General features: G+C 37.7%; 3 protein-coding genes across 4 annotated transcripts in view; all 3 read left to right on the top strand.

Moving 5' to 3' along the window:
- The window catches only part of LOC109080469 (NACHT, LRR and PYD domains-containing protein 12-like), a 303,365-nt gene that overhangs the window by 228,967 nt on the left and 48,086 nt on the right, over nt 1-26,312 (top strand).
- On the top strand, nt 640-25,502 carry LOC122136010 (glutathione hydrolase 1 proenzyme-like). Of its 2 annotated transcripts, XM_042717503.1 has the most exons (14): nt 641-2,186; nt 2,589-2,647; nt 2,803-2,937; nt 3,043-3,173; nt 8,766-8,855; nt 9,051-9,240; nt 15,195-15,358; nt 15,440-15,589; nt 20,794-20,930; nt 21,562-21,752; nt 23,881-23,996; nt 24,093-24,208; nt 24,368-24,475; nt 24,586-25,502. In XM_042717503.1, the coding sequence occupies exons 2-14, from the start codon at nt 2,622-2,624 to the stop codon at nt 24,727-24,729; spliced, it is 1,698 nt and encodes a 565-aa protein (XP_042573437.1). In that variant the 5' UTR covers nt 641-2,186; nt 2,589-2,621; the 3' UTR covers nt 24,730-25,502. The 2 variants fall into 2 exon arrangements, with proteins under 2 accessions (XP_042573439.1, XP_042573437.1); XM_042717505.1 differs by lacking the exons at nt 2,589-2,647; nt 2,803-2,937 and having other exon boundaries at nt 640-2,186.
- Nucleotides 26,148-26,312, top strand: part of LOC109052718 (NACHT, LRR and PYD domains-containing protein 3-like) — a 10,179-nt gene continuing 10,014 nt past the window's right edge. Inside the window, 1 exon segment of the mRNA XM_042717486.1 lies at nt 26,148-26,312. This exon segment is cut by the window's right edge and continues 59 nt beyond it. The gene's annotated coding sequence lies outside the window, so the exon portion shown is untranslated.

Here is a 26,312-nt window from a genome sequence, read left to right as displayed (position 1 = left end):
TAATTGCTTAAAAGCAAATTACTTTGAGTTAATAAAAGGGTCAAGAGCTCAAGTAATGCAAACACTGATCTCCATGATGGTGGCATGATTTTAACCAATAAAACATTAACATCTGATCCTCTGTAATTCTCAGAAACAGCAGGTGTTCATCACTAATGCACACTCATCATTTAATTAATCACTTAATTATCTCATTAACTTTAACTCTTTGAGGACTTGGTATATGACTTGAAGACTTGCATGTGACTTGAAAGTCCCACCTCTGATGCATTTGCACTTGGCTTCCTGTCTATTGCTCAATTTTGACCCACATCCTGTTACTGAGCACTGAGACAAACAGAAACTACTTCTGTTTCCAAACCACAGCATCATTTGTATAGCTTAGTTAACACAGCATTATGTGTAGAAAACAAAGACCAAGCAGGCTCCATTGATTTATCAAGCTACATTAAATTACATAAATGTTGTGCATTGTTAATTATACTCTCTATCTAAAGATAAGGAAGAAGGAGAGGTGAGTAATCCAGGGGCCAGAGAGTAAAAGTCCTGACATATTTTTGTTCCACTCATGAACTCAGCACCTGATTTCACCAGAGGAGGAACCAAGGCATTTCTTCCAAGTCACAAACGAGTCTCAAATTAAATTCCAAGTCCTCAAAGAGTTAAAGTTAATGAGATAATTAAGTGACTAATTAAATTATGATTGTGTATTAGTGATGAACACCTGCTGTTAACAATCAACATCCCTGAAGAATAGAGAAACACAAAAACTACATCTGTACATATGTTTAAAATTAGCACAGTACATTGTTTGCATGCTGTAGTTTCATAAAGTTGACTATTCGGAATCTGAACATACAAAGAAAACTAATGCAATTTTGGTTGCAATCATACCTGCTCATGACAGCTATCTGAACATTGAATAACACTGACCTCTCTGCTTCACAACATCACATGCATTGTTACCGAGAAAGAAAGATCTAACACAAGAAGTCAAGGGTCAAGAGCCCAACTAAAGCAAACACTGATCTCCATGATGGTGGTATAATTTCTGATCTGATCCTCTGTAATTCTCAATAACAACAGGTGTTCATCACTTCTATGAAATTTTACCTTTTTTTAAGGTTTGATACCATATGAAAGCAGGGTACCAAAAATGACAGCGATACCAAATTCAAGGCCTTTCCAATACTTTTTTTTTTTTTTTTTTTTTTGTCCATAGCTTGATTGTAACAAAAGTTATGGCTTATCTGAAGTTGGCTGATAGCTATGATTTTCAGGAAAGGAATTTTGAGAAAAACAGGTTTAAAGTGAGACAGGTTTCACTTTCACTTCACGCCTTCAACGAGAGATGTCTGTCAGGAGTGCTATACTGTATCATTACACAAACAAACGCTACCCTGAAGAGGACAGTTTCTTGTTGTTTATCATGGGCATATTCTCTGAACTTTTGACCATCCCTTGTATGTTTAGATAGCATGAATAGTGTACCTAAGTTTACATTTAGAAAAGCGAGCGCAGCGCAACTGTTAGAGCACCTGTGCATATAAGTTAAAAAAGATAGACAAGTCCAGCACCATGCTCTTTGGGATGGCAGAATAAAGTGACGTTGACTGCTTCTAGAGGGCACATAAGTCTGAAGTAGTGATTTTAGGTAAAGTAATGTTGCACACTGTACGTGAACCATAGTTTACTCATAAAAACTTAATTATATGTTGGGATTAAAGGGGATATATTGCTGGGATAAAGTGCTGGAATAAAGTTCTCATACACCTTTGCCTCTCTCATACTGATCTTCAGTTTACAAATGAAAAATATATGAAATCTGAAAAACAACTGCATTTTTATGCTTTATATATTTTGCTTTAGAACACCACCAATACGGTAATATTTGATAAGATCAGAATTAAATCTAGCAGTTTATATAACAGAGAGTGAAAACTGTATGCACAAAAGACTGGGTCTACTATTTCAAGAAAGTGCAACATAACTACAAATGCAACCTGCTTAGCATCATAGCAAGCACGAACAAGAAGCAGGAAGCAGGAAGCAGGAAGCTGTACCGCCAGTGGCCCAGTGGTTACCTTGTGTAATATTTACCCGTCTGATATCTGACAAATATAACATCTAATCCACTGCACCACCACTGGAAACAAAGTCTTTTTTCAACTTCTCCTCTGACTACGGTAATATATTTCATAATTTATTAATTAATTACATTACTTTTTGAATTGTTCTTATAACCTTTTGGAAAGAAGACTCCAAAACCAGAACAGAATGAATAAAATAAAATAAAATAAAATAAAGTAACAATCCTTAATAGAAATCAGGGCTTGCATATAGTTGCATATTGCAGGACTTCTGCACAAATTAAAGGTATAGATGTCCCAATAGTGAAACTTCTCATCATTACTTTCCCTCATGATGTTTTTAACCTCTATAATGTTCTTTTTCTTCTGTGGAACATAATGAAAATAAATTATACTTTAAGATGCATACCAGACTTATACCACAGTGTTTTTTTTTTCTTCTGTTATTTATTTATTTTTTCTTATTTATATATTTATTTATTTATTTATTTTTTAAAGAGTTTCTTCAAACTGGTGGACAGGGGCAGTTCTATGATGGGTTGTCTCACCTGTAAAAGGTGATGAAACATGTACATGTACACACACATACACACAAATAATATCTAGTACTATATATGCTGTACAGTATTGATAGTATTTGGAATGAAACCACAGATCTGAATTTTGTTTGTCTGATAGATAATTATCATAAACTCTGGTGGTCTGCTTTCAGATGCGTGGGTGTCATTGTGTTTGTACTGATTCTGATATTGATAATCAGTCTGATACACTCTCTGAGACCCTCTGATAACTGCTGTAAAAAAGCAGCAGTGGCAGCAGATGCCGTGACTTGCTCTGAGATCGGAAAGTAAGATTCTAAAGAGCCATATTTATGTTTCTGGGTGAGATAACTTGAATGAGAGATGAAACTTTTGCAGTGGTAAGATTACGTCATTGCTTGTTGTGTTTGCAGGGACATGTTGAAGCGTAACGGTTCAGCGATTGATGCTGCTATCGCCACTCTGCTGTGTGTGAGTCTGTTTAATGCTCACAGTGTGGGCATTGGAGGAGGGGGAGTATTCACCATATACAATCCATCCACAGGTATGTGAGACTTAACCAGACTCCAATAACAGTCTGCCACAATGGCAACAGTATCAGAAATGAAAAATAAAAATCAAACCTAATAATGATCAGAACATTTGAGAAGCACCCGGCTGCAGCCTGCAGATCGAGGCGGGGCTGCACCTGGGGCGGGGCTGCATGTGTCGCCCCGCCCCATACCTACTCTGATTGGTTCGATCGTCTTTCATAGACATACATGATAGGAAATGTGTGTGTAGTTGGTGTAGGACGGAGTATGTTGTTTAAAAAGCTAAAAACGTGTTGTATTTTTTAGAAGCCTTCATTATAATGCACAGAAGAAAAAAAATAAAACATTAGCCTGTAACTCGCCATGTCTTTGAAATGATTGTTTTGTTAAATTAAACTGATCTTTAGGCTAACAGACGAACAACCCACTACATTTAATAAATGAATTGGATATATTATCCACAGAGGGAGGATCAGGTCTTCAGATACACTGTAAAACCCGACAAGTAACTTAACTCAAACCGTTTGAGTAAACAGATATCCTTAAAAACCTGACAAGTTAGGTTTACTCAAACCGTTTGAGGAAACCGATTGCCTAAAACCATTTAAGTTTTAAAACTAACAGTTATGAGTACTCTGAACTTAATTCAGTTGAGTTCAGAAAAAAAGCTATACATTGCAATTAAGTAATTAAGTGATTAATTGAGTGATTATTGTGAATTAGTGATGAACAGCTGCTGTTAACAAACAGAATTACTGAAGAAAAGAGAAACACAAGAACTACAACTGACTTCAGACACAGCCTTACATGAAATCAACTAAAAAAAAAATCATTAAATCTCTCAAGATCTGATTAAACAACCCCACAAACAGCATCACCAGCTCCACTTATTAATAACCAGACTGACTTTATTTCTGTCAGACGTCTATAGAAGATCTTATTGAGAATTAACTAAGGTTTAGATATTGATTTATTGTTTCATTTGAAGTAACCATGTTAGAGATCAGTGTTGCTTTAGTTATGCTCTTGACCCTTGATTTCTGTCTTAGTTTGTTCTCTGGCTGTTGTAACCATATGTTTCTAAAACATATTTGTTGTTATTCAAAAGCCCAGAAGAAATATCATCAGGTGTTTTATATATGTATATATGTATATATATATATATATATATTCACAAGCACACACAGAAGCTGCTTTTATCCAAAGCAACTTGCAGTGCCTTCAGGCTAACATTTTTTTCCCAGAAGATGTATCTAGGCATTGGTTTTTATACTGTATAATGGTGATGATAATCATCAATTATTGAACTGTTTGAAGTCGGTGTTGTGTATTTAGTTGGAATGATTACAGTAAAAGTGATTCTATGAGCCAGTGGTTCTGTAGTAATCAGTTAAAATAAAAGATTTTCTAAACAGTTTAGTCTTCTATGGTTTAAATTCGTCACACACAGACATCAATAATCAGAATATGAACCTCAACAATGGTGACCATAAAAAAATCTTGAGAGATTTAATGTATTTTATTTCAGTTTATTTCATCTAAGGCTGTGTCTGAAGTCAGTTGTAGTAGTTCTTGTGTTTCTTTTTTCTTCAGTGATTCTGTTTGTTAACAGCAGCTGTTCATCACTAATGCTCAATCAGCACTTAGTTAATCAATTAATTTCTTAAAGAGCAGGTCAGATGGTATTTTAAAGTGTCCCAATATTGTATTGGAGTCCCCTACATCGGGTTTAAATGCATCTAAGGTCAGAAAACATTGTAATTTTCTCAGAATATACATTTAATATTAGAGTCATTTGCCAATGATTAGGAAATGATTCGTTTCAAGCAAGTTCGGAGCAAGCCCCTCCCTTCCTGAAGCCTACCCTGCTCTGATTGGTCAGCTGGCCAAACCTGTTGTGATTGGCACAGAGATGAGTCCTTGAGCCAGTTAGCCAGCGCTACCATTGACAAAGCACCTTTACATAAAACAATAATATAGTCAATCCGTTCTTATAATGACATAAAATACAAAAACACTTATGCAAGCGAATCGTGGCCACAGCTAAAGTTTAGCTGCTAAACTGTGAACACTAGGTGGATACGTTAGCCAAGTGCTAACGTGACTAACTGATGAAACAATACAGTTTGTAAACCAAAATATGTCTACTGTAATGTTTGAAGAACGACAGACAAAAGACGCTTGGTCTTAACTTTTAATCAGAACGCAGAACAGTTGTATCACAGGAGCACCAGCCGAAATCACTCATCTCTCCCGCATTAACCCTGTAACTGCCAGTGTAGCACAATAAATAGCAGTTTCACAATTATTATAAAGTCTGTGTGCTACACTACATTCTTTATTATTAAACAAAGTAATTAGAACGACGTCAGTCTACAATAATCGACATATTCTTAGGTTCACTGCGAATTTTTAGAACTACTTCAGTAAGACATTAATATTGTGCTTTACCTGGAAACCTAAAGCTGCACTAGGTATACATCACATATTGGCACAAAAAAAAATATTTTGAGCACTCAATTGAAAATGTACACCTAACGTATCAATCGTACTACTTACAGGTCGTGGTTCAGAGATCTTGTTAGTCCAAATTAAGAAGATTAGAAGCCAACGAAGATAAAAGCCCAGATTAGAGAAGCAGTTCTTGATAAAATGACAAGCACACAACAAAAGGCTCGAATTGTATTTCTGTGGTATCCTTGAACACCGCGTCTTCTCAATATGATGTAAACGCACTAATAGCAAAAGTGTTTGTGGGCAGGTCAGACTCTGTTCGTATTTCGCGGGCAGGCGGGGATTATACAAATGTATACCCAGTGACGTACAGGCAAACAGGCAAAAGAGTCGAAAATATAACGACTCGTTTACGGCGATTCAGAACCGACTCTCTCTTTTGAGAGACATATATATATATATATATATAATGGTTTTATTTAAAATCATAACTTATGAAAATTGGTTATTGTTGTTAAACCATGGTAACCACAAAATAACCATGGTTTTGCTATATTAACCATAGTTTAACCATGATATTTGTAGTAAATCTGTGGTTATATAAATGGTAGTCAACACGCCAAAAAACCATGGGTTACTACAGTTTTACTATAATAAAACCATGGTTATTTTTTCGTAAGGGATATCTTTATTTATCATGCACTTTTTTGATTAACAGCTTTGCAGATTGTTTTCATTTAAGGATAGCTACGTTATAAACTGCAAAATAGAGATTTTTCAAAAACCCATCTGACCTGCTCTTTAACTGCAAAGTTTTAAAACTTACATGGTTTAAATCAAGGCAATCTGTTTACTCAAACGGTTTGAGTTAAGTTACTTGTCAGGTTTTACAGTGTTGTAGAATGAGTTATGATTTGGTTTTTTTTTGTAAATTTGATTATTTCATATCATCAGAGTATGCGAAAGGAAATTAAAAGGATGTATCAGTATTGTTTTAATTTATATAGCATGACAAGACAATTGTTGTTATGTATAATTATCTGCAACATGCTAATGTGTCTGCTGTGTGCCATTTCAATCTTAATGAAACTTTAATTTTCTTTACTACATTGCAAAGCATAGACTTTTCCCTCCCCTTTATTTCAGGAAAATATGCTGCTCCTCATTCTTTTAAAGTGAAGAAATCGAGAAACGTTTATTTCTACCGGTCGTGATGATTCTGAAAGGACATAATATGTTGCTATAGTAGTATTTTAGTGCAGTTGTCTAGCCACTGCGGTCAAATATTGAGATAAACTTCATAAAGTATCATCTATTTATATTAAATTAATATATTAAATTGGTATCTTCTCCGATACCAATTTTGTGACCATTATTGAGCCGATTCTTTTCATTCAGCTGGAATGCTTAACGTGGCTTAATGCATTAAAACGTTTATTTATTTATTTATTTATTTATTTATTTTTTTTAAGACCAAACTCTGTAAACACATAACTAATAGAGTATTATATTCACAGACAAGCAGATGAGTCCAGAATAAGAATGCAATGCGTTTAATTTGCCTACGTGTTAAGCATTTTCCTCCCATAGAAAACCATTAGACTAAAAGGAAAACGCTTAACGTGGCGTAATGCATTAAAACGTGTTTTTAAAAGAACAAACTCAGTAAACATTTTTAATAAAGCATTCTATTAACAGACAAGCAGGTTATAGGAGGAAAATGCTTAACACGTAATTAAACACATTGTGTTCGTATTCTGGGCTCATATCTGCTTGTCTGTGAATAGACTGCTTTATTAATAATTTGTTTACTGAGTTTGGTCTTTTTAAAACACCGTTTTAATGCATAAAGCCACTTTAAATGCTTTAGAATGTCCCAATGATTCATTTGTGAATTCGACTGGTCCATAAGATTAAACTTGCAGCAGCTAACATCTCGTGATTCAATAAATCAGACATAGTGAGTCAAGTTAACAATAAACAACTGTGCATTATAATGAAGGCTTTGTAAAACTGCACAGCGTTTTTAGCTTTTTAAACAACATACTCCGTCTTACACTAACTACACACACACATTTCCTATCATTTATGTCTATGAAAGACGATCGAACCAATCAGAGTAGGTATGGGGCGGGGCGACACGTGCAGTCCCGCCCCAGGTGCAGCCCCGCCTCGATCTGCAGACTGCAGCTGGGTGTACTTGGAACATTTTGGATGCTGTTAGAACCAAAATAATTGACTTGGTCTCATGAGACTAGAGCATTGATTCCCAAAAGTCTATATTTTGTAAATATGGGCCTTGTAAAAGGTTAAATGAGTTTATTGTGCTTTGGCTACAGTAGTTAGTTCTGGTGTGGATAAACAACCATGCATGTCACGTCTGCAGGCTGCATCTGACTCTGTGAGATAAAGTGTCACTCTTATCATAGCATTTGAGACACTTTCTTGGCATTTATACTGCTCTTTTTTCTACTAAAAACTCACTAATCACCAAATGAAGACTTCTAGTGAAGACCTAATTATTTCAGACCTAATCATTTTCATTTTTCACAAGTCCATTGTTTTTGAATTTCTGTGTTAATTTTTCTATATTTTGTTTTACATTTAAAACAATAATTTGCTATTATTCTTGTACCATTGTCCTCTTTTATGATAAGAAATAAATCTCCAGACAGTTCTCTCCCAAGTGGTTTCATTGTTGTCAGCATTACATCTGAGTATGATTTAGTGGGCTATATAACACTTTCAACTGCCAAGAAATTACTTTTCATTAACAGTTTTGGTTCATCATACTTACCTGTTGATCAAATCCTGCCTTAACCTTACAGCAGAAATTTTTATTTAGTTTTATTTAGTAACTTTCAGGAGGGTGTACTCATTTTTGCAAGACAACATTTTATCACTTTGATTAAAAAAATACCCTAAAGAAGGCATTGGTTGTCGGAATGGTTTGCAGCCCTCTGTATGTATTTTTAGAACGTTTTCTGTATGAATTAAATTAAGTTAAATTAAATTAAGTTTTTAAAAATAATTTAAATCCAAAGCTTGCCTTGGACTCTTGTTTTTTCAAACACAAATATATGTTTGCTCTCTTGAAGCTAACCACTGGGCCGCCTTTTTGTGTAAAAGTTTCATGTTTTCAACCCCAGGAAAGGTGGAGACAATAAATGCAAGAGAAACTGCTCCAATGAGTGCTTCACAGGACATGTTTGGCAAAGACCCAGAGAATGCACCACCAGGTAAACCACCATAAATCTATACATCCCCAAATCCAGCCTCCATGTTGGTTTTACAGCACAGACTCAGAAGTTTGTCCACATAAAAGCTTCTGTTATTTATCATTAAAATAGCAAAGTGAATCTATGTGATGATTTCTTGCCACTTTAACCCTTGAATGACTAGACCACTCCTCTGTGTTTTGTCATGAATGGCAGGATTATTTATAGGTACACCAGGACTGCTGCGTGGTTATGAGTTGGCACACAAAAGACACGGGAGACTGCAATGGAAGGAGCTGTTTGAGCCCAGTATAAAGCTGGCATTAGATGGATTTCAGATTGGTAGGGCCTTGGCCTTGGCCATCAATGAGTCTAGTGGCAAAATTCAGAATAATGCCGCATTGTGGTAAGAATATGTCATTTGTTAACTACCAAAAAAACTGGGCTAATTTGTATAAATTAAAACAAAACATACATTCTCAGTGATTGTTATCTTTCTGACAGATGAATTCTTCCATAAAGTGTTAATATATATATATATATATATATATATAGATAGATCATTCAAAAAAAAAAAAAATCAATTAACAAGCATATTGAAAATATATGTCTTCCCAGAAAAGTACAGATTAAAATCTTAATTAAAATCATGTTTTTTTTTTTTTTTTTTTTTTTTTTCAGTATTGAGGCAAAAAAATCCATTTACTTTCAGAAACACCATACCTTTTCCCCAAAAAGACAATTCTTTTAACTGCATGATTTAACTCTGTGAAATGTTGAGTAACTGGTGCATGAGAGTAACTGGTGCAGTTCTATTAATTGTAGGCTACTTCTGAGTTTTCTTTTGATACTACACTCGTACTGCGTCGTAAACCGTTTAGGCTTAGACGCTACGGGGAAAAGTCATTTTTCTCCTAATTTCTGAAGCCTCTTACAATCACGCAATGAGACTGCACGACTATTGGTTCGTGGAGTTCGATAGAAATGCGAGCCTATGGTGAGCGACCCCGCCCGATCCCACCAAAAGGAGTTGGGCATCGGGCTATATAAACGGTCGTCTCATCCATGCAAACTGATTCATTCTCCTACAGGGACGACTGATATCTTTTCGTGGATTTGAGACCTGAAGCCGATCAAACAGCTGAGATCACCACTGATTAGCTCGCTGCTCTCCGCCCACTAGCAGTTCACCGCACCCAAGAAGCACACCGCTTCAAGCAGCCAGCTGCCCTCGCAGCTCATTGCAATATTATGAAGCTGTAATACTCGCTCATTGATATAATCTGTCCACATTGTGTGGATATGAGTCTGGTTTTTTCTGTGCTCATGAGTAACTTTCTTTCCAGAGAGTGTTTATTTTTCTCGCGCTCTCCCATTTCTCAAAAGAAACGGAGAGGTAAAGAACCCAGTGCTCGGATGAGATCAAACTCATGTCAATTCAATGCCTGCGTGCGTTTATTTTTCCTCAGATAGAGTTTTTGTCTGTCCGCTTCTCCCACCTAGACCAGCATCTTTTTGCCAGCATGAATCAAGTACACCCGACTGCAGTCTGCAGATAGAGGCGGGGCTGCACCTGGGGCGGGACTGCACGTGTCGCCCCGCCCCTTACCTACTCTGATTGGTTCGATCGTCTTTCATTGACATACATGATAAGACATATGTGCGTAGTTGGTGTAGGACGGAGTATGTTGTTTAAAAAGCTAAAAACGCTGTGCAGTTGTACAAAGCCTTCATTATAATGCACAGTTGTTTATTGTTAACTTGATTCACTATGGCTGATTTACTGAATCACGAGATGTTAGCTGCTGCAAATTTAATCTTCTGGACCAGTCAAATTCACAAATAAATAATTGGGACATTCTTAAGCGCTTAACGTGAAATTGCGTGGCTTTATGCATTAAAACGGTGTTTTAAAAAGACCAAACTCAGAAAACAAATTATTAATAAAGCATTCTATTCACAGACAAGCAGTTATGATCCCACAATACTATCGCAACACGTTTAATTATGTGTTAAGCATTTTTCTCCCATAACCTGCTTCTCTGTAAATAAAATGCTTTATTAAAAATGTTTACTGAGTTTGGTCTTTTTAAAATACGTTTTAATGCATTACGCACTTTAAGCGTTTTCTTTTTAGGCCAATGATTTTCCAAAATGGGTATCGATAAAGATACAAATTTAATATATTAATTTAATAAAAATAGATGATACTTTATAAAGTTTATCTCAATATTTGACCGCAGTGGCTGTGAGACAACTGCACTAAAAATAAGAGCATTATGTGCATGAAATTACTAAAGCAACAGATTACTGCAGTGCACAAAGGTGTACCAGAGATGTATAGGCTAATCCGTTTGAGTAAACAGATTGCCTTTACTTAAACCATGTAAGTTTTAAAACTTTGCAATTATGTAATCAAGTGATTAATTAAGTGCTGATTGAGCTTTAGTGATGAACAGCTGCTGTTAACAAACAGCATCACCAGCTCCACTTATTAATAACCAGACTGACTTTATTTCTGTCAGACGTCTACAGAAGATCTTATTGAGAATTAACTAAGGTTTAGATGTTGATTTATTGTTTCATTTGAAGTAACCATGTTAGAGATCAGTGTTTGCTTTAGTTGGGCTCTTGACCCTTGATTTCTGTCTTAGTTTATTTATTTTTTGGGCGTTGTAACCATGTGTTTTTGAAACATGTTTGTTATAACACAAAAAACCCAGAGAAAATATGATCAGATATTGGTTGTTATACAGCATATTGGTGATGATAATCATCAATTATGGAGCTGTTCAAAATCTTACTAAATAGGTGTTCTATAGTTACTTCAGTTGATTACAATGAAAGCCATTCAAAAAGTCAGTGGTTTTTTCATAATCAGTTAATATAAAGGACTTTCCAAACAGTTTTGTTTTCTGTGGTGTTAATTAGTCACACACAGACATCAATAATCAGAATATGAACCTCAACAATGGTTACGAAAAAAAAAAAAAAAAAAACATGCTGCAATGCATGCTGGGTACTATTGTAGTACAAAACCCATCCATGGCTCCCAGCATGCTCTGCTGCATTGTTTTTTTTTTAATTTTTTTTTTATGGTCACCATTGTTGAGGTTCATATGCTGATTATTGATGTCTGTGTGTGACTAAGTGACACCACAGAAAACCAAACTGTTTGGAAAGTTCTTTATATTAACTGATTATCACAGAACCACTGGCTCTTAGAATCACTTTTGTTGTAATCAATGCAACTAATTACACAACACCTATTTCATCAAAGATTAAACTCCAAACAGTTCAATAATCAATGATTATCATCACTAATATACAGTATAACAACCAACATCTAGGTAAAAGTTACTTAAAAAAAAAAAATGCTAACCTGAATGCACTGTAAGTTGCTTTGGATAAAAGCAGCTTCTAAGAGTGTGAGTGTGTGTATAACATCTGATGATATTTTCTCTGGGCTTTTGAGTTACAACAAATGGTTACAACAGCCAGAGAAAAAATTAAGACAGAAATCAAGGGTCAAGAGCCCAACTAAAGCAAACACTGATCTCTAACATGGTTACTTTAAATGAAACAATAAATCAACATCTAAACCTTAGTTAATTCTCAATCAGATCTTCTGTAGACATCTGACAGAAATAAAGTCAGTCTGGTTATTAATAAGTGGAGCTGGTGATGCTGTTTGTGGGGGTTGTTTAATCAGATCTTGAGAGATTTAATGTATTTTATTTCAGTTTATTTTATCTAAGGCTGTGTCTGAAGTCAGTTGTAGTTCTTGTGTTTCTCTTTTCTTCAGTAATTCTGTTTGTTAACAGCAGGTGTTCATCACTAATTCACAATTATCACTCAATTAATCACTTAATTATTTAATTGCAATGTATATATTCTTTCAGTGAACTCAACTGAATTAAGTTCAGAGTACTCATAACTGTTAAGTTTTTAAAACTTAAATGGTTTAAGGCAATCGGTTTCCTCAAACGGTTTGAGTAAACCCAACTTGTCATGTTTTTAATGATATTTGTTTACACAAAAGGTTTGGGTTAAGTTACTTGTCGGGTTTTACAGTGTGTTAGTTTTAAAACTTAAATGGTTTAAGGCAATCAATTTGCCTCAAACGGTTTGAGTAAACCTAACTTGTCAGGTTTTTAAGGATATCTGTTTTACTCAAACGGTTTGAGTTACTGTGACTTGTCAGGTTTTACAGTGTATGTGGTTTGAGTTTTTTTTGCTTGTAATTTTTAAAAAAGTTTACTGATTTCTTTACTTTAAAATAATGAGGAGCAGCATATTTTCCTGAAATAAAGTGGAGGAAAAGTCTATGCTTTGCAATGTAGTAAAGAAAATGTAAGTTTTATAAAAATATAAATGGCACAGAGCAGTCACATTAGCCTACTGCGTGTCATTTATCAACTGCATGACAGATAATTATATGTAACAATAATTGTATTGTCATGCTCATAGACTGTATAAAAACAGGGTCATGCTATATAAATTAAAACAATACTGATATATCCTTTTCATTTCCTTTCTCATACTATGATGATATGAAATTATCAAATTTTCAAAAATTACTTAATTCATAATTCATTCTTCTATCTGAAGACCTGATCCTCCCACTGTGGATAATAAACCCAATTAAATTACGAAAAGTAGTGGGTTGTTCGTCTGTTAGCCTAAAGATCAGCTTAATTTAGGTAAACAATCATTTCAGGGACCCTGCCCCCTTGCCGTTGTGGTGGAAAAATTAGTTTCCATTGATTTTGCGTGACCATATATGCTTATGGAACATTATATATGCATGTGTTTTCTTAGAACTGTAGTCACAGTGAGAAATGGGTTTGGGGTCTAGGTGTAAGATGTATGGGTGACAAGAGATCCACAGAGCCATGTTGGGTGAAGAGGGGAGACAACTGAGGAGCCCTCACGCAGCTGACTAGATGAGTGGTTCCTGCCGGGACTCTCCACCCCTCTTCCCTGAAGTCCACGAGGAGCTAAAGAAGTCGTGGCACGCCCCTTACTCTGCACGCCTCAGAACATCTGCCTCTCACACCCTCACTTCAGTTGACGGAGTGGAACAGAAGGGCTATGAGAAGATCCCTGCAGAGAACGAAGCTATGGCTGCACACATGCCACCATTGGATGAAAGTCTAAGGTGATCTTCCCATCCAAGCCATGCTGGACAGCTTCGGCTCTCGCAGGTCGAGCATACACCTCAGCCGGCCAGGCTGCTTCAGCACTGCACTCCACGGCCCTGCTGTGGATGGGTTTGCTGAGCGCTTCACCACTACACAAAAGTCATCCCAGGCTATGTGACACTTTTTTTTTTCCACAAGCACTTATCTGAGTCACCCCAAGCCAGCGCCAACAGCAGCCTGGTAAAACTACGCTGCCAGAAAACCAGCTCAGGCTGCAGCCTGAGCCCCAACAGCACTCTAGCTTTGCTAAGTGCTACCCCCTTCTGAAGTGGCAGGGACCCCGGCCCAAGATAGTGCTGGACCCGGCGCCTCAGAAGTCAGCCTGATGCACCAGTCAGGAAGAGGGGGATGCTAAGTCCTGCTGCAGCCGTACCACTCTCCAAATTGCCTCGTCTCACCTTCCCGTCACCCTGATCTGATCCAGGTGCTCAAAGCAATGTGTTTGTTGCCTGCACAGAGCCCGGAGTATAGGTTTTGATGAAGCAGTAACATACACAAAAAGAGAGCAAATTTCCTCTTCCACTATTTACGATCACCACAGTTCCTTACAGCGACTCAGTGCATGAACCAATACAACCCCTCGCCATGCGGGCCAAGGCATGGTAGGCCATCCCTGGAGTGTTAGAGTGGGTGTTGAAAACAATAAAATGAGGTTACTTACTGAGATTCGCTCGGAGGCCCCCGTAATTCAACGGCATGGTCCTATCCTCTGTGACAGCCGAGGATGTGCATGTCTTTCGCTCAGAGGTAAAATCTATGCTGACGCAAAGGGCCATAGAAGTGGTCTCCCCAGCACAGAGCAAGTCAGGCTTCTACAGCCGGTACTTCCTCGTTCCCAAAAAGGACAGCTACAGCAATCTGTCATGCAACAAAATGACATTTATTGTTTTAATAAAAAAAAGACAAAATTTTGAAGTTGAGATGTTGTTTTATATCAAAAGTAACCTGCATGTCTTTTGCCGTGTTTTCAGTTTCCTCTTTGCTCCACAATGTATTTTTAATTGCTTGAGAACATGATGTGCAGTGTGAGAGTGGCATGGCTTGTTGGACATAGCAACAGTAACTAAGGAGGGTGGGTTTTTGCGAAGGGTCAGTTGCGGTTGCACTGCAAACAGTGTTTCTATATTTTTTGCTCTTGTCTTTCTATTCTTTCCAGTGAAGTTTTTTGTGGCTCATACAACAAGAGCATCTTAAAGGAAAAGGACACAATAAGATTTCTCCAACTAGCTCATACCTATAAGAAGATAGCAGAAGAAGGATCAGATGCATTTTACGATGGGTCACTGACTCAGGATATACTGGATGATATCAAGGCTGCAGGTTTTTAATGCTTAAATTTGACTCTATTCATATCTAAGGGGCCCTTTAAATCTGTCTGAATCTTTGTTTCTTGTGCTACAGGAGGGATAATAACACATGAGGATCTAAAGGGTTATAAGCCATTGCTGAATGAGCATGCATTAAACTTCACTGTGGGGAAATACATATTTCATGCTCCTGATGCTCCATTCGGTGGACCTGTGCTCGCTCTGATACTCAACATACTCAAAGGTCAGTGAGCATGCATCTGTGTACTGTGTATGTTTTGTTTTTTTTTTTTTTTTTTCTTCTGTGTATATCTGTAGTCGATCTGCTAATATCCGTTCTGAGCTTTTTTTTTTTTTTATCTGCCATTAATAGAGCTTTAAATTCTTTTGACCAGTGGGGTGGGGCTGAGAGCCATGGGAGCCAAGCCAAGCCTCGTTTCCATGATCCCACCCCACTGGTCATCACAATTATTGATGGGATGTTCTTGAATGATTCATTCATTATGAACAAATCTTTAATGTGACTCGAGAAGAACGCCAGAAGATAGCCAAACTCAGGAAAAACGCCAGCGTCACCTTGGGGAGTGATTCGTTCAGTCGCGCATGCACAAAATTCTATAGGTTCTGTACTGGAATTAGTCTTGTAGTTCACCTGTTTCAGTCAATGCAGTCTGAACCATAAAGAGAATTGATTTATTAATCTCATGAGTCCTCAGTTTTTTCGAGTCATTCATTCATCACGTGACAGACCCATAAGCGTTACCAATGCAGTCTGAGCTGGAAAGAGACTTGATAATAATAATAACCAACTCTTTATTACCTTTGTTACAACATTTCACGAGTTCAAGCTTACATATAATTAGCTGAAGTATTATAATGCATATTTGGCGTGCTGTCCGGGGAAGGGCTCCGAGGTCGGGAATGGCCCAAACCTAGAGTACCCCCCAAAAGGCAATAGCAAAAGGACAGCCACCAGACTAAGGACCCCCTCAAAATAGCATTGAGATCTGGCGGGGGCTGATATTTGTCAGCTGGTTGGCAGGCTGGCAGAGCCTACGTACTCCGGTGGGAGAGACTTATGCATTTGAAAGGGTAGGCCCTACCAGCTGCTGGTATTGGACTAGTGGTTTGGGGCCATCAGTCGGAAGGGCTCGAGCTGATGCTCAACAGGAGCACCTCACAGCATTGGAACGGGTAAGCCCTACCGGCCGACGAGGGATGAGCAGTGTGATTGAATAACGCGACCAGGAGGGCCCGAGTTGCCTCAATTGGAATAGGTCACGGTGTTGGTGTATGGGCCCTACTGGCTGATGAGTCCCTGCTAATCAGTGGGCAAAGGGCAAATGACTAACCGAGAGGGCCCATGAAGCCTCTAACTGGAGATCAAGACTCAAGTTGACGGACGTGTAGGTCCTCTCGGTTGAGCTGATAAACAGGCTTTGGACTGTCCGACAAGAGGACTCTTGCAACATCTGACAGGAGATCAATACTCACAGCATCAGACAGGTAAGCCTCGCCGGGTGGGGAGCGAGAAAAGGAAAACCCGACTGCGCGGGCTCTTGCAGCATCCGATGGGAGATCAGTACTCAGGACATAGAACGGGTAAGCCTCACTAGGCGGGGGGAAAGACTTGAAATTTAGCTGAGAGAGCTTGGACAGCATTTGGCAGGAGGACGAGACTCTTGGCGTCAGACGGCTGAGCATCGCCAACCGTCAAATGGGAACGTAAAGTTAGGTGGCCGGGAGACACTCGCCAAAGTCTGATAGGAGCTCAATACTCAAGGCATCGAACAGGTAAGCCTCTCCGACTGTAGCATGGAGAAAGTGAAGTTATGTGGCTGGGAGACTCTCGCCGACATCCGATGGGAGCTCAGTACTCAAGGCATCGAACGGGTAAGCCTTGCCAACTGTAGAAAGGAAAAGGTGAAGTTGTCTAAAAGGGAGGCTCTCGCCAACGTCCAATGGGAGCTCAATTTTCACGACATCAAACAGGTAAGCCTATCCTTGTTTAATTTTTTTTTTATGTAGAAAAATGAGGGTTTATTGGGCTTCTTTAATGTGAAACTGACTGGTTCTGATGTAAATTTGATAAGCTTCTGAAGACCATCTTCCTAGAGTTGGGATCTGTTGTTTGGAGAGACATTTTTTGGGCTGCTGATGTTGCTGCCCCGATAAGAAAAGAGTGGCTAGAGAAATTTTCTGCTGAGATACCTGATAATTGCAGGACGGATTTGAGATGTTTTTGGAACCAGAAGTGAGTAACCGTTTTTTTGGAGTCGTCTAAAAATAGTGGTTCGTGGGGGAATTTAGCCTGAGATTTTCTAAGGCGGGGGTACTTGGAAATGGACTGGTATGCTTGGATTGGAGAAGAAAAGTCAGGTTGTCTGGCCGGGAGGCTCTCGCCAACGTCTGACAGGAACTCAATACTCACGGCATCGGAGGGGTAAGCCTCAACGACCGTAGAATGGAAAACGTAAGATTGTGTAGCCGGGAGGGCTCAGCTACACCGGTAGTTGAAAAAAACATTCACTTGACCGGGAAAGCTCTTGCAGTATCTGACGAGAGTTTAATACTCACAGCATCAGATGGGTAAGCATCGCCAATAGTTGAACGGAAAAGGCAAGGTTTGCTCGACCGGGAGGCTCTTGCGGCATCTGACAGGAATTCAATACTCACTGCATCAGATGGGTGAGCCTTGCTGGTAGTTGAAAGAGAAACATATTTGCTCTGCCAAGAGCACTCTTGCAGCACCTGACAGGGCGTTCATTACAATTTGAGTTGTCTAAATGGTAGATGCAATGAAGATTACGTTGCAAAATTGTTTAACAAATCCAATAAGCTGCTTATGTCATAAACTCTTTGTGCGGCTTTATATTTGAAAGATGAACGTTCAAACAAAAAAAAAGCCTGTACCAGTATACCCCAAATAAGTGCCATGAATCTGGATGCATAGGCATAGCGAGTGAGGCTTTGCTGTGGTGAGATCAGGGCACGGCCCAGGCTCATTGGAAGCCTGCCGCTGCGAACCAGCATTTAAGGAGAGCCGGGTCTTGTGTGACGCGGGGCAATGGTGGTGTCAAGCGAGGCAAGTTCGGGGCCATGCGAGATTTGCTCTAAATATTGGCCGCCCTGCTGGAGTGGATTTAGGAGTGAGGTTTGGCTGATTGCTGGGAGATGAATAACTGAGATCATACAGATCCACTTTGTTTTCCTTTCGTGAGGACAGAGCGGTGAAATTAATCAGCGTTTGCCTCAGTCTTGAATGTGGTCTATTTTCCGATAGGATGAGTTGTTGGCACAGCTGAAAGATAAGAGGATGCCAGGGAAATATTGGAAGTAGAGCCTCGATGTTGTGGAAAGCGTTTGGCTGGTCGAGTAGAGAGCAGTGGCCGCAATGGAGCCTAGAGCTTGGTGTCTGGCGGAGAAGGAGCGATCCTGGGGCCGGCAAATTGGCCGGAGCACCGAAAAATCCCAAGTATATACCACATCATCTAAATGGGAGAAGCTGGGTCTGACATATAATGGCAGGTGCAAAAAGGTGCAAACCAAATGCTGATAAACTGACAATGGACAGAGGTAAGTCAGCTGTATTTATACCATAGTGTTGATTAACTTAAGTGCGCTCCACCTGTGCTAATTAGGCTAAGTATCTGACGTGCTCCTCCCGAACCGTAATAAAACATCATTTAGTGTATGGAAAATAACCATCATGACAGAAATTTACAAATTTATAAACTGTAAGAAGTAAAAAGCTACAGTTTGATTGTGGGACGGTCCCCCTGCCTCGCTGGTCTAATTACAGCTCATGCGACAATAATGATGATGAAGATAATAATGACTATTCACCCGTTTGTAAGGAAGCTTGTAAATTAATTTCTCTATCCAATGCCGTCACGTCACATGACTAAAGAACGAATGATAGATTAAAGCCTTTTATACAGTCTTTTTTTATTAAACAATACAAACATTAAAACATTAAGGCAGTACACTTAAAATCATAAAGACAAAAAAGAAAGAAAAATACAAAAAGAGTATACACACAGATTTATTGCTAGGGTAACTTCTTTTATACAGTCTATGGTCAAAGTTTATGGGTCTGTCACGTGATGAAGGAACGACTCAAACCCGATGACTCGTGAGATTAACTAATCAATTCTCTTTCTGGCTCAGACTGCATAGGTTAAAGCTTATGGGGCTGTCACGTGATGAACGAACGACGTGTGCTAAAGAACATGTACGGTGCCTTACAATAACTGGCAGATTATTACCCCCATCAGTGTCCAGCATGGTTGGGCTTTGGACTGAATTAGGGGAGTAATAATCTGGCAGGGTGACAAAATTCAGCACAGCACCAGTCATCTGAGCAGCCCAATGAATCACAACAGAAGCACAGCAGGTGTGCATGTGATAGACAAGCTATTACAGTATACATTCTCTATGTGATCATCCAACACAAGAGCTCCTGTTACCTTTAGACTAATATAGTTAAAATCAAATTACCTTGTGTTCAATCTGTAAAACAGACAGTTCATGCCATCATCTTTTGCTAAACCATGAGTTTATCCAGACACTTGCACAGATACTACTTAAATTGAACTGAGCTGTATGATGACATCACTGGATTCAATGATAAACTGCCTTTAAATGAAAATTGAGTGTTTACTATTGTCCTTGTTAAAAGCGCTCTATAAACAAAGGTGACTTAACTTGACTTGACACTTCATCTATTCAACATTTAAATTTTGAGACCATATCATAGAGTCTGAAATCCTGTAAAGGACCAAAATACCTGCTCTTCTCTTAGATAACAGACAAACACAGAGTGATTTTAACATTTAATCATTTTTTACATTTAATCATTTAGCAGACTTTTTTTATCCAAAGCGACTTACAAATGAGAACAATAGAAGCAATCAGATCAACAAGAGAACAACAATGGTATACAAGTGCTATGACAAGTCTCAGTTAGTCTAGTACAGAACACGTAGCCAGGGTTTTTTATGTTATTTATTTATTTATTTTATTTAAGAATATGATAGACAAGAAAAGAAAGGGTAAGTACTAGTATTAGTATTAGTTGGTTAAGTGCAAGTGAAAAAGATGAGTCTTTAGATGTTTTTTGAAATTGAGTAAAGACTCAAATTGAGATCGGGAGGTCATTCCACCAGCTGGGCGCAGTCCAGGAAAAGGTCCGTGAGAGTGATTTTGAACCTCTTTGGGATGGCACCACAAGGCGTCGTTCACTTGCAGAGCGCAAACTTTCTGGAGGGCGCATAAGATTGAACAAATGAACTTAGGTATGTTGGCGCCGTGTCAGTGGTCGTCTTGTAGGCAAGCATCAGTACCTTGAATTTGATGCGAGCGAGTTGATTTAAGAGTCTGTGTCTTTAATATTATATTTTAAAATGTTCTAAGGTTCAGTTCAAATAATGAAACATTTTATTTCAGATTACAACATCTCAAGCAGCAGTGTGTCCACAACAGAGTATAAGACTTTGACCTATCATCGTATGATAGAGGCTTTCCGCTTCGCTGATGCCCAGAAGAGTAAACTGGGAGACCCTGATTATGAAGACCTCACTGAGGTGAGTTCAGCTCTACTTATGGATTCCGTGGACCTCTATCAGATATCTACAGGCTACTATGGGTAAGTTCACCCAAAAATAACAATTCTGGAACCCCAAAGGGGTAAAATGAGCAAACTTTCCCCAATACTATAGCAACTCATTGTGACTCTTTCAGGCTCTTAACACATAAAAAGTACCACAGTTGCTGAAGCAATAGTGTTGTTGGTTTGAGTCCTGACTCAAGGTCCTTCGCTGATCCTGTTCCACTCAATCTGATCAATTATCTACACTTTTCTTCACTGATTGCTACATTATTATTAATTGATCATGTTCCCTTCCGAATATTTGAACCAAGCATGATGTAAGCATTGATATGACACACAAGATCTAAAGACACCTGCTGTCAGTGAACATCAAACTGATGCAAGTGAATCTCACATGTCATTGTCAGAAGGTGAATAAATGACAGAATTGTCAGTTTTGGGTGAACTTTACCTTTGAGCCAACTTACATCTCAAATACATAATTTCTGAATTGTATTAACTATTGCCGCATCTGATCTGACAGGAACAACTTACATTATGGCAGATGTTATTTTCTCAAAGCCTTTCAATGTTCCTTTATAAAGTTTGTCAATCTTATTTCACAGATTATAAAAAGAATGACCTCAGTGAGCTTCGCAGACAACATCAGGAGTAAGATTAAAGATGACCTCAAACAAATCAGTTACTATGAGCAGGAGGACAGTGATGGTGTACCTGATGACCATGGCACATCTCACCTGTCTGTCCTCGCAGAAGATGGGAGTGCAGTGGCCGTCACCAGCAGTATCAATAACTAGTAAGAGAAATATAAAGAGACAAAGAGAGCAGTGATCCTTAATCTTGGTCTTATTCTAACACACCCAGTTTCATTTACTGACCGCCAATATTCTCTCTAATTTTTTTCTTTGCTGAGCAAAACTTTTCTTTGTTGGGCGGACATTTCAGCCACCAGAGCAAAACATTCTTTATACCAGACCTGTACAATGCACACACAAAAAAAGTGTGTAACTTTTAACTTGATTTGACCCTTGATGTAACTAAATGATACATTTTAGGTTACATGAAAAAACATGTTTACAGTATGATACACTGCCGTTTAAAAGTTTGGGACCAGTAAAGCTTTTTAAAGATTCGTATGCTCTTTTAGATAAAAAATACAGAATGTATATATATATATATATATATATAAAATAATCCTGAAAAAAAAAGTATCACAGGTCCCCAAAAATATTAAACAGCACAATTGTTTCTAACATTGATTATAAATCAGCATATTATAATTATTTCTGAAGGATCACTGAAGACTGGAGTAATGATGCTGAAAATTCAGCTTTGCTTCACAGGAATAAATTATATTTATTTATATTATATTTTAAAAGTATATATATATATATATATATATATATATATATATATATATATATATATATATATATATATATATATATATATATATATATATATATATAAAGGAAACCAATATTAGGAAATTCCAGTACTATTTCACAAAATTACTGTTTTATTCTGTATTTTTTAATCAAATAAATTGATGAGCATAAGAGACTCCATTAAAAAAATAACAAGGTCAATTATTTATTAGGTTTATAATATAAGCCTAACATAATAAAATATAAGAAACAAAGTGAAGCATTTAAACTTAGAACTGTAAACTAAATATTAAAAAAGTGTGAATTCTTATATAGCTATCTAAACATCCCTATGAAGTACAGTTTGCAAATTCAATCAAACGGCCGTGTGTGTGCGTGCAGCTTAGAGGGAACATTGCTGAGTGCTCTTCTATAATATCAAACATGTTGGAAGTTGTCAGAGAATCAGCAGAGTCATTGACTCACAGGCAACTTTAAACATGAGCCTTCATAGCCCAAAGGGAACAAATACCTCATGCACCTTTACATGGTGAGATTGCTGCAACGAATACATTTACGTTTTCTATGAGTTACAATTCTACACTTCTGTGTCTCTATTCAAGCAGTGCTCCTGTGGCTATTTTCGACAAGCATTACATACTGGAAATCTGAGAGAAAGTCAGAGGCAGTGATTTAGTCTGTCACTCCACAGTCTGTACTCTGTCTGTACTCTGTAACTCTACTCTGACCGAGCAAAGCAAGATTTCAGCAGCAGCAGTCAGTAGATTTGACATCTCCCACAAGTTGTTTCAGATCAGCTAGTGGGACATAGCCTTTAGCAATATTTATATAAACACTGCTAACACGATTGCACCAGGGCCATCACTAGTGGAGAAAGGTGGGGATGTTTCTAGGGGCCCATAGCTGTCGGGCCGGGCCGGGGGCCTGGTGATGTGTGAAAGACACTCGGGACAGTAACTGCCCAATTGTACCACTGCTGCATGTAATCACGAAAGTTTGGAATTTTCATTTTTTTTAAGCCTTGCCATTTCAAACATTCAAGCGATTTTAAAGCATTCAAGTGCAAGAAAACGCTAAAGAACTCAATTCATTACTCATGCGCTGTGACACACAGAACACAGTGCATGCACAGAGAGCCGTGTTTCACAGCCCACACACAATTATGTTGAAATACCCATCCTAGTGAGCATGAAACTGTTGATTATGTCTTAAGTGAACTTAAACAGTTGAGAAAGAAATTAGATGTATATCATTATATTGCATAAATGCTTTGTGTTTAAAGTGATTACCAGCTTTTGTCAGAAAGAAAGAAAGAAAGAAAGAAAGAAAATCCATCACTGCTCTTGAGTGAATAAATGTTGTTGTGTTAATGGATTAATCTATCACAAACCCCATATGCCCCTGTTTTTTTTGTTTGTTTTTTTTAGAAACATGCTCTTCCATTTTGATTACTATATTTTGATGTCTATTTTACAAAATTGCTGCTCAGCTGTTCTTTTCAGTCTTGTTATCTGAATATTCCCTGTATTCTCACAGTTTTGGTTCTGGAGTGATGTCAAGCTCAACAGGCATTATATTTAATGACCAAATGAATGATTTTATTGATCCTGAGCTGATAAGTGGTCCTGGCAAAAACAACCGAATCAAACCAGGTACAAAAAGTATAGTTTGTATGAGTTACAATATTATGTATAAGTAACACCTTTAATATAAATATTCACATGTAAAATACTATTTGTTTTGACAAGGTAAAAGGCCACTTTCATCAATGTGTCCCACAATCATCTTGGACAAACACAGCAAACAAGTCAAAATGGTGGTTGGAGGTGCAGGTGGGACAAATATCACCACATCAGTTGCTCAGGTAACAAAAAACACTGAAGCCGTACAATGACATTAGATTACTCTGGATTATAATTCTGGACTTGAAAAAAAATATTGGCTAAGCGTATATGTTTTAAAAAGTAGACAATAGGTTTTTGTAATTTTTAAATGTATTTGTTTTTTATGTCTCATATTTCAGGTGATCCTGAATTATCTGTTCTTTGACTATGACCTGAAAAAAGCTGTTGGAGAACCCCGAGTTCAGATCACGAAAAATGAGACAAATATAGAAGAGGGCTTTAATAAGGTAGGATTCTTACACTTGACATCAAATGTTTGTCATCTAAATCAAATTCACAAAGTCAGAAAAGTGATTTTTATTCTAATTTTCTCTGTGTGTTGTATTTCTGAATGCAGAATGTAATTGACGGGTTGAAGCTGAAGAATCATACTATATATCACAATACTTCATTATCAGTGGTCCAGGCAATTGTACGACAGGGGGACAAAATCTGTGCTGAATCTGACCACAGGAATTACGGCTATCCTGCCGGATACTGAGCACTGCTCCTGTGCTCATGCTGCTGTAGTCAAACGAGATTAATCCAGCAGAAGTAAAACCTCCTGTATTGTTTGTTGGGGTGTTTTATGGGTGCGAATAAAACTTGAGCAGGTAACGTGCAAAAACGGTTCATAAATAACATTGCTCCAGCCACGCTGCATTATGATATTACACAGTCAAGTCACCTTTATTTATGTAGTGCTTTATACAATACTGATTGTGTCAAAGCAGCTTTACAGTGTCAAACAGGGAAATAGTTTTTCAATAATGCAAGAGGACAATAACAAACAGTAAAAAAGTTTTTTAGTTAAAGTCAGTTCATCGTTGATTCACTGATGTAATTAGCCATTATACTTGATAAGTGTTGTTCTGTCAATGTTTCATAGGTGAATAAATGCAGAAATTGATGAACACAGTGCCACATGTCCTTTTGTACACACCATAGTAAATATGAAAAGTCAAAAAAAAAAAAAAAAAAAATTGAAAGAGTTACACTACTAAATCTATCTTATTTTAAAATAATAATTTAAAGTTAAGTAAATTTTAAAGTCAAATAAAAGTTGGGTTTTAAATTTGTGTAGTATATATGGCTTGAGATTTTGACCTTTGTGCCAGTTTTGTGTATTTCTATCACAGTTTTGGTTAAGTCACAGCCACTTTCTGCACAGCCACTTTCTGAACTTAATACGGTTTATTTTTGGTGTGGGTTTTGATTCCTGCAAGTGACTTTTGTGACTATTAAACTGCATTTTGCATGATTGTATGTGATTTTTGTGAATATTAAAATGAATTTACATGGTATGGAGACCACCAAACAAGGGTGTGTGCTGACTGACAGGGGCCCTGCTCCTGAGCATGGGAAATCTGTCCACCTAACAAATGCATTACTTCAGAAAACTTGGCAATGTCAACAAACACAGACAATAACTGAGAGGAGTATAAGGTATGATGACACATGTAGGCCTACTTATGTAACTAAATATAGCCTAATATGAACTGCCATACTTTCATTTAATATAAGCTATTCATTTGTTTATTTGTATTATTTTCCTTAGTGTTAATTTTTCTTCTGTTCTCTTGTCATATGATTATGTATGTAGTATGTATGTACTAAGAACTCCTGAAACATTATATTAATTATATCAATATTAATGTGGGCTATTATTTATTTAGTTAATATAAATTAACATTTGACGTTGAACTGAGTATGTTGCAATGTTTAATATTAAAATAAACATGTTTATATTAGCTACATGTGATTTATCTAATTCAAAAATAATCCTGATAGCCTAGTTCCGCTGTAACTGTCACGTCTTGTGTGACTTCCCCGCGTGTTTTATTCAAAATAACTTACAGTAGGCTATTGTGTTACTGCACGATGTCAGGTGGTTAATTTCCCTCTCCACTACCGATGACGTGATGTATCGATGTACCCTTACTGCCGCGTGCAGTGCTCTTCGAGTTCGCACTGAACATGTTCGCTCACTTCGTATTGAATCTCACTCTAGCTGGCGGAATACACTGTGAAGTCCACTTCGCAGCGCACTAACTGTCGAGTGGAACACGCGCCAAAGTCAGACAC

This window comes from Cyprinus carpio, chromosome B1 (genome assembly GCF_018340385.1).
Source record: "Cyprinus carpio isolate SPL01 chromosome B1, ASM1834038v1, whole genome shotgun sequence".
Lineage (NCBI taxonomy): Eukaryota > Metazoa > Chordata > Actinopteri > Cypriniformes > Cyprinidae > Cyprinus > Cyprinus carpio.
The sequence above is the reverse complement of the archived record's forward strand: the minus strand, read 5'-3'. Positions and strand labels throughout refer to the sequence as shown.

Coding starts and splice junctions, on each gene's coding strand:
- LOC122136010 (XM_042717503.1), top strand. CDS start 2,622: ATGATGGGTTGTCTCACCTGTAAAAG. Junction 20,931..21,561: donor ATTATGAAGACCTCACTGAG/GTGAGTTCAGCT, acceptor CTTATTTCACAG/ATTATAAAAAGAATGACCTC. Junction 24,209..24,367: donor TCACCACATCAGTTGCTCAG/GTAACAAAAAAC, acceptor CTCATATTTCAG/GTGATCCTGAATTATCTGTT.